At 44.8% G+C, this 9,322-nt stretch overlaps 1 protein-coding gene across 1 annotated transcript; it reads left to right on the plus strand.

Moving 5' to 3' along the window:
- Positions 1-2,876: 2,876 nt before the first annotated feature.
- On the plus strand, positions 2,877-7,580 carry LOC129759844 (uncharacterized). Its single transcript, XM_055757377.1, has 2 exons — positions 2,877-3,471; positions 3,514-7,580. Exons 1-2 carry the CDS (start codon positions 2,877-2,879, stop codon positions 7,578-7,580), a joined length of 4,662 nt encoding a protein of 1,553 aa, XP_055613352.1.
- Positions 7,581-9,322: the final 1,742 nt, after the last annotated feature.

Consider the following 9,322-nt stretch of genomic DNA (forward strand, 5'->3'; position numbering starts at 1 on the left):
CCTGACCTTTACTACTGGAGTAAGAACACACAACACCCGCCGTTTGAATTATTTGCAACGTTGTCGATCGATAACTACTTTAGGACAGAGAAGAATTTCCTTCATAGGACCAACAAAATACAACAACTTACCCAATGAATTAAAAGAAATTAATAGTCGCCCAACTTTCAAAATAAAATTGCTTCAAATATTCAAAGAAAAACTTAGTCAATAAAACAAGTCGAACAAAGCTAGTCTTAAGAATTTTTTAATTTGTAGCGTTAATCCTTTGTAAATTTTAGTTTAGATGTAGAATGTTTTTTAAAATTTTTTGTATAATTGAAAGTGAATCTCTTAAAAGGAAATCTGTTTCCATTGAGATTCATAGTTGTAAGTTAGTTAAATTAGTATCGTCACATTTCCTCGCACTAGATTATTACCATTTTGAGTTCTCAGCATGAGTAAAATTTTGTTCGCGTTTTTAGTTTAATATTTCTTTGTCCAATTGCTGCCAGACGTGCTGAGAACAGTAGCGTCCATTACCGGGGGGCTGGTGTGGGGGAGTGTGGTGGGTTTCTACAAAATAACAAAAAAAAAAAAAAAAAAAAAAAAAAAAAAAAAAAAAAAATGGCTAAGATCGCACAGCGCTGAATACTATTATTGATTGTTATAGATCCGCCTATGAGATAGTATAAAGTTGGATATCAAAAAACGACATCTATAAATAGATTTGAAGTCCGATAAGATGTAGTCATTGTTATTTTATACGATCAACTTATTTTAAAACGGAACTCTCAACTGTACATGAACAAATTTGCTTGTTTGTATGAACATGAAATGGCGCCGAGGAAGTATCGAAGGACAGGGATCGGAACGTTGTGAGTTCGAGACTGAGGGAAGGTATATATGAAGTTGTATATGGTTCAATTTTTTTCGCAGTAAACATTAAATTCTATTGTATTTGAGTTCACGGCGATTCATAGCAAAATCGTAATAAGGAAAAAATATAATTGCTTTGGGATACAGTAATAATAAATTGTATTAAATGGAAATGAAAGTTGTACAAACCTCAGGCTACCTGCAAAAGAAAATTGTAATCAAATTGTATGGCAGGTAATAGAAAGTTATAAGTTGTACAATCCTAAGATTTTATTCAAAGCAAAGTTGCTATCAAATTGTTAATAACGCAATACAAAATTGTATATTTTCAAGGTAAGCAAAGTTTGGTCCGTATATTGCCTCCACTTTGGTACGTACAGGCTCATATAGAATATTCTATACAACTTTTCCAGATTGTACATGGAGCGGTTAAGGTAACCCGGCATAGCTGCAGAAGTTACCACAACATCCGAAGTGGTACGTCAGCACTTAATGTGCTACTTGCCGCGAAGGAAAATAGGAAACAGTAAGACCAAACTGTGGTCGAAATAACAAACATCAAATTTGTCAGCACAAAATGTGCTATCAACGATGGCGCGGACTCAACGACCGAGCTCGCGCACCCAGCCAACCCAGCAGCAACAATGTTGCATTCATTTCGTGAATAGCAGCCAGAAACCTGAGACGCAATTCGAGATGTGGCCGTTTACAATGGAATCGCCACCCGAAGTCGCCGTGGAGAATAACATCTCCACTCACAACATTGTGGGCTACTCTGTGGACGCCCTGTTCATCATCGCGGCGATCATCATCGTCATCGTCTGGCGTTGGCGCAGGAATGCGCGACGCCTGAAACAACTGGAGGGCGCAGCGACGAAGCTGCGTCAGCAAACTTTAAACAACTCTGTATGATACAGTAAAATAAATTGCAGTCTTTTTAAGTCTCTCCAACCGTTGTGTCGCGTTTCTGTTCCGATGACATTTCTGTGTTAAACCCTTGCGGGAGCGGGGTTTTACCTTAATTTCTAATCAGGCTTTCTGCCTGGATCATTGGTGACCCCGACGTGATCGCACGTGCGATCACTTCAGGTTTAGGCAACGACGCCTATCAATTGTAAATTCTCCCGTCGGGGGGAGAACGGACTGAAAAAAAAACATTCAAAGTGTTTCGGTGTGCCAAAATGGCAACGATAAATAAAGTGTAACCTAAGTGTAGGCAATCATAAGTGAAAACAAAAGTGCAAGTCTCCCACTGGTGGAAATGAATCAAAATTTGTGCAACGACGTGTTGTACTCTAAGTACTACGCTCAGTTAGTGGAAATCGAAAAGTCTGTAAGGGCTAGGCCGTGTCGATCGCGAGAAGAAGGCGCAGCCATTACAATCATCGTTTCACACCTGTTCAACTTAGCCGCCGGAGCTGCGGCTGTAAGAGGTTACGAAAAAAGATTTACTGACGAACTGGTGAGGTTAGCCGAATCAATCAGCGAGAGGCTAGAGTGGAACGTTTCGAATCCGCCGTCTATGTTTTAATTGAGCTCACACGCACCTGTGTGGCTAACCGTGTGATTAGTGCAAAGAAGAAGGTTGAAAATTCGCTCGCTGCGCGCGTAGTGTTTCCCGTCGGGGGGAGAATCCAATCAACGAAAGTGAAATCAGTATGTGATTATGTGCCTTGGTGCCACTGCACCATCGTGAAAATAAATAAAACAAACGCGGCGAGACTTGTGTAGCTTCTCCCGTCGGGGGGAGAGCTAAACGAAAGAAAAAGCAGTAAATTGAAAAGTGACTCGCATTCCTAGTGTAGAACAATGGCCGAGGAAGAACTAAGTAAAGTGTGGATGCGGCAGTTGACTGCCCTAGAAGGGTCCGTCAACGAGATCGCGGTGCTGGCACTAGCTTCGCCGATGCGTGGGCGAAATTAGAGACGCGCTTTTACAAAAAGCGAATTGCGTACGAAGGATACTTCGTAAAACTGATCAAATTTAAAAAAATAAATGTGCCATGCGCTAAGTCCATCATGAGCCTCATCGATGCCGTGGACACTACAGTTCACGCTGCAAAGCAGATACAAAAGGATAAAACAGCGACACTGGACTGTGTTGCGAATGGAATGCTAGTAAGTCTAGCAAAATCCCGTCTGGATTCGGAAACCGCATCCAGGCTGGAGGAGAGATTAGACATACATCGTGTCTACACTTGGACAGAATTCAAGGAAGAGTTGGAGAAGCGAGCCAACCAATTAGCGTGCCGAACCGATATCGACGAATCGAAATCGCGCAACACCAAGACGGTAGCAGCAGCTGCCATCACCCAACCCCAGCGTAGGGAAATCAAAACGCAACCGCAATCCTGTTTCGCGTGCAATGAGAAAGGGCACGCGATCTGGCACTGCACCGAATTCAAAGCGCTGCCTGTACCGCAAAGGTGGGATAGGACCAAAAGAGCCGGTCGGTGTTTCAATTGTTTGTCTTGGGGACACTCCGTCCAAAAGTGTTCATCCAAAAAGCGGTGTTCAGAATGCGGAGAAGCACACCACACATTGCTACATCCAGTGGATGCGGTTCCAGAGAAGAAGCCGGCGGCTGACCCAGCCGTTGTGGCCTCAACCAGCAGTAACAACTGACTACATGGCAGTTACGTATTCTTGGCAACAGCCGAGATCAACATTAAAGGTGCGTCCGACTGGTATCGAGTTAGGTGCCTATTGGACTCCGGTAGTCAGGTGGAGTCTATCACGGAAGCAGCCGCGCAGACTCTAGGACTACCGTACGCACGGAGCGACGTGCAACTTGTTGGCATTGGCGGAAGGGTCAATGCTTCCAGAAAGATTACAACCGTAATCTCCTCCAGATGCGGAAGCTTCGCTATGGAGGTAAGTTTAGCTTTGGTTCCGCACCTTTTAGACGACCAGCCCAGCATTCGGCTGGAAGCGAAGGATGTGAGTGTTCCGTCAAACATTGAGTTAGCGGACCCCACATTCTACAAGAGAAGAGGCATCGAGATTATACTCGGTGCCCGAGTACTATTCCAGATTCTGAGCCCCAGACAAATCCAATGTACAAATGGCCCGAATCTTCAGGAGTCAGCTTTAGGCTGGCTTGTTGGCGGACTAGTTTCGCTACGGTCAACTCGGAAAGCAGTAATGACTGTTGCCACCGTTAGTACAAATGAGATCCAAGAAGAAGAGGACCCCGATGGGAAATTGGATACTCTCTTCAAGAGGTTTTGGGCCTTGGAGGAGGTAACTTCTGCGGAAGCGAAGTCCACCTCTGACCAGGTAAACCTATGCGAGGAGCACTTCCTCCAGCACACCAAGATAGGGGCAGATGGCAAATATATTGTGCGCCTCCCTTTCAACGACAAGCCCATTCAACTGGGTGATTCCTACGAGCAAGCAAGAAGACGCTTGTTCTCGCTAGAAAGGAAACTCACGCGAACTCCGGAAGTATACGAGCAATACAGAGAGTTCCTGAAAGAGTATCTGACATTAAATCATATGGAAGTTGTAGAACCAAAGGATTATCAAAAAATCCGCTACTTCATACCCCACTCATGTGTCATCAAGCCAGATTCTTCATCAACCAAGCTTCGCGTGGTATTTGATGCAAGCGCTAAGGCATCAAATGGACATTCCTTGAATGACATGCTGCGTAGTGGACCAGCGATCCAAACGGAGCAATTCGATTTGCTCCTGGACTTTCGCTGCCATGACAAGGTGCTAATGGCCGACATCGCGAAGATGTATCGGCAAGTCCATGTCCACGAAACGGACTCGTGGTACCAGTGCATCGCCTGGAGGGATAATCCTTCGGAAGCGATTCAGGCTTATCGCCTCAAAACAGTGACTTATGGCGAGGCGGCATCCTCATTCCTAGCATGTCGCGCTCTACACCAAGTCGGAGAAGAAATCCGATCGCATCAGCCGAGCATTGCTGATATTATTCAGAAATGTTTCTACGTCGACAATTTGATGATGGGGGGAAATTCAGCAGAAGGTATTCTGAGTCAACGAAAAGCCGTGGAGGCCGCCCTTCTGCAGCGAGGCTTTCCCTTACGGAAATGGGCATCCAACGATGCCAGCATCATAGAAGATGTACCTGCCGACGATCTCGAAAAGGAGATCAACATCGGAAATCACGATGTGATTAAAACCCTAGGCGTGGCCTGGTCTCCACGCGGAGATACCTTTCGATTCCTAGTGGAGGACCGCAATGCAAGCAAGCAAACTATTACCAAGAGGCAGCTAGCCTCGGAGGTGCTCAGATTATATGATCCGTTGGGCATAATGCAACCGGTCATCATTACAGCAAAAATATTGCTGCAGAGCTTGTGGAAAACCAAGCTCGGTTGGGAGGACCAGATCCCACCAGAAACTTTGCACGAATGGCAGCAACTGAAGAAAACGCTGCCGAAGTTGGCGGAACTAGAGTTCCCGCGTCAAGCTATCCCGAGTAACGTAGCACACTTGGAGCTGCACGGTTTCTCGGACGCTTCTATTCGCGCTTATGGAGGCGCAATTTATGCCTTTGCCATAGACACGCAAGGTAACAAGTCCATGAACCTGCTTTGTGCAAAGTCGCGTGTAGTCCCGATGAAGGACCTCACTCTTCCTCGCAAGGAATTAATTGGAGCCAAATTGTTGGCAGAGTTGATGAGCCGCGTGATCGGCATCATACCACAACACATTAACAAGGTTCACTACTGGTGCGACTCGCAAGTAGTGTTGTCCTGGATACACGCAAACGATCAACACGCCGAGGTGTATGTTCGAAATCGTGTGAAAATCATTCAACAATTAACAAACAAGATGAGCTGGAGGTACATCCCCACCGACCAGAACCCAGCGGATGTGATCTCCAGAGGAATCTCAGTGAGGAAACTGTTGACCACCAAGAAGCAGCTGTGGCTGCATGCCACCCCGTATGCACTAGAGGTACATCCAGAAATTCAAGTATGCGCAATTCAGCAAGCGCCGACCATCGACCACACTCTGCATGATCCTGACCCAGAAGATTATATCCAGAGTTACAAGTACTGCAATTCTTTCCGAAGGACCAGAAGGCATTTCGCCTTAATACAGCGCGCCATAAGCAATTTTAAGGCAAAAGCTACAAGTTCTATTAATTCTGAACAACTCCTACAAACCATGACCGGCCCTCTAACTGTTGAAGAGCTGGAAGCAGGACTACATCTAGTCATCAAAAATATGCAATCCGTCTGCCTAGGACAAGAGCTGAAGAGCATCGGTTTACACGGCATTCCTACAAAGCAGGGCCCCCTGCAGCACCTCAATCCTATGCTGGCAGGTGGCCTCATTCGAGTAACAGGTAGGTTAAACTTAGCAGACTTGCCTGAAGAACAGCGACATCCAATATTCATTCCGAGGGAGCATCCGTTTGCACGAATCATCCTTGTGCATCTACATCGCTCCAATAACCACGCCGGTCTGGAAATAGTCTTGGCCGAATTTCAACGAAGCTATTGGATGAAGGGATTGCGGAAAACAACCCAATCCGTCCTTCAAAAATGCGTACTCTGCGTACGGGCAAGGCCTCGCAGATTCGAGCAAATGATGGGCCAGCTTCCACGGCCCAGAGTGAATCCCTCTACAGCGTTCACTCATACTGGCGTAGACTTGTGCGGGCCGTTCCAAGTGCTGCCAAGTCAGCGGGCGAAAATGAGGCTTACCGTTTACGCCTGCCTGTTTGTGTGCTTTTCGACCAAAGCAGTGCATATCGAGGTGGTGGAGGATCAATCCACCGGGGCCTTCTTAGCCGCCTTGATACGGTTTGTATCAGTGCGTGGTACACCGGAGGTGATATACTCCGACAACGGCCGCAACTTCGTCGGAGCCAGCCGCGAACTTGCAGAACTGAGCAAAGTATTTAACTCGGAGTTGTTCCAAAACGAACTCATAGGGATAGCAGCTGAGGAAGGAATACGCTTTTCCTTCATCCCTCCGAGAAGCCCTAATTTCGGAGGTCTGTGGGAGGCCAACATAAAAGTGGCCAAAAGACTCTTCACCGCAGCCGCTCGTGGATCCAGCTTTAATATATTGGAGATTCAGACGGTGTTCTACCAAGTATCAGCGATAATGAATTCACGTCCGCTGACCTCAATTTTCTCCGACGCCGGAGCTCCGGAACCTTTAACACCAGGGCACTTCCTAATAGGAAGAGCCATGACTACTATACCCATCCCGGCAAGCCACTTAGAACAACAAAACTTAGTTATGCGCTGGAAGCGCATTCAACGCCAAACCGCACAATTCTGGCGTAGATGGCAAAATGAATATTTGCAGCATTTGCGCTGTATCTTCAAGTGGACAAAAAGGCAACCTAACCTGCAGCCAGGTCAAATCGTATTGATTGGAGACGATAACAACCCCGTGGCAAGGTGGCCCATGGGAATCGTAACTCACACCAAACCCGGAAAGGATGGAGTTGTGCGGGTAGCAACGGTACGCACAGCTTCAGGTATCTACACACGAAATGTTCGGGCTTTGGCACCACTGCCCATCGACATTACCGAAAGTCAAGTAGGCGAATCAGTCGAACCATCTCAATTTGATTCTTCAGAAATAGTGAATCAACCACACCATGAAGTACGCGAGCAAGGGCCAGTACCTGAAAACGAAGAAGACCCACCACCCCTGGCTATGAGTAGCAATGTTTGGAGCGACAGACTTCGCTCCAAAGGGGGGAGAAAATGGAGCGGTTAAGGTAACCCGGCATAGCTGCAGAAGTTACCACAACATCCGAAGTGGTACGTCAGCACTTAATGTGCTACTTGCCGCGAAGGAAAATAGGAAACAGTAAGACCAAACTGTGGTCGAAATAACAAACATCAAATTTGTCAGCACAAAATGTGCTATCAACGATGGCGCGGACTCAACGACCGAGCTCGCGCACCCAGCCAACCCAGCAGCAACAATGTTGCATTCATTTCGTGAATAGCAGCCAGAAACCTGAGACGCAATTCGAGATGTGGCCGTTTACAATGGAATCGCCACCCGAAGTCGCCGTGGAGAATAACATCTCCACTCACAACATTGTGGGCTACTCTGTGGACGCCCTGTTCATCATCGCGGCGATCATCATCGTCATCGTCTGGCGTTGGCGCAGGAATGCGCGACGCCTGAAACAACTGGAGGGCGCAGCGACGAAGCTGCGTCAGCAAACTTTAAACAACTCTGTATGATACAGTAAAATAAATTGCAGTCTTTTTAAGTCTCTCCAACCGTTGTGTCGCGTTTCTGTTCCGATGACATTTCTGTGTTAAACCCTTGCGGGAGCGGGGTTTTACCTTAATTTCTAATCAGGCTTTCTGCCTGGATCAGTACAAAAGTGTGTATATCTCAGAAAGAACTGAAATATACATACCAAAATGTTCACTGGGAGGTTAGGGTTTCGCTTGAAACTACCGGCAACTTTCGATTTCCCCCGATCCAGTCTTCCTGGCTGTCGACAAACGTTCCCCAAACACTTTAATTACATTTGTAACGGTTGATTTGGCAAACTTTTAGCGATTTTGCTAGCTTTGCATGCGAGTAGCTCGGATTTTCGCGATGCTCGAGCAAAATTTTGATACGCTGCTCTTCTTCCTTGGACGGCATTTTGACTACTGAAGAGTGAATTCCAAAATCAAAATAGGAGTAACATTCTACACACACACACCTTCAAAATGAGGGGTGTTTAGGTTTTTTAAATGCAAAATTGAAAGAAATACGTCAAGTAGATATTGACCAAATTTTGATCGTATCAACCTTTATTAGAAAAATGATTATCGTAATCCGGGGTAATTTTTATCACTTTTTTCAATATTTTTCGATTATTTTTCGTATAAAGGGGAATGTGGCATGTTCCATATTTTTAAAGCCAGTACTAGACTCCTATGAACGTAAAACACAATTGCAGAAATTTATAGGACTATTTTGAATTTGATGGAAAAATCGATTTCTTCACTGTTCAGGAATTACTACTTTGAAGTTACATTGATCAGTCTCCATTTTTACGGTTTTAACGAGTTTTCTTGATCAAAAAGAATACAAAACACCTTCATAATTGCTTACAAATTCTATTTAATCAATTTTATTTTGCTTTTAAACGTTTTCTTCTAAAAACATTTCTAGTCGAAAAAAAACAATGATGCTGCATACATCTAGGGGCAAAAATTATTATAAGTGCTAAATAGTTTTAGCTTCAAAATACAAATGAAATTTTACTTTCACACATTCCCATAGGCCCACCCACTATTTTTATTTAAGTTTTTTCTTCAAAGTTAATCATTTGATTGGATTCCTATCCATTTGTCCAATAAGGGCTTACTATTGGAAAATATTCTTACTTTTCAAATATAAAAAATTTATCACTAAATGACTATAAAAATAGCACTACAACTTTAAACATACAGAGAATAAAAGAAATTCTTTCACATTCAACCACTCGTTTTCTTTTAAATACT

This window comes from Uranotaenia lowii, unplaced genomic scaffold, assembly GCF_029784155.1.
Source record: "Uranotaenia lowii strain MFRU-FL unplaced genomic scaffold, ASM2978415v1 HiC_scaffold_29, whole genome shotgun sequence".
NCBI lineage: Eukaryota > Metazoa > Arthropoda > Insecta > Diptera > Culicidae > Uranotaenia > Uranotaenia lowii.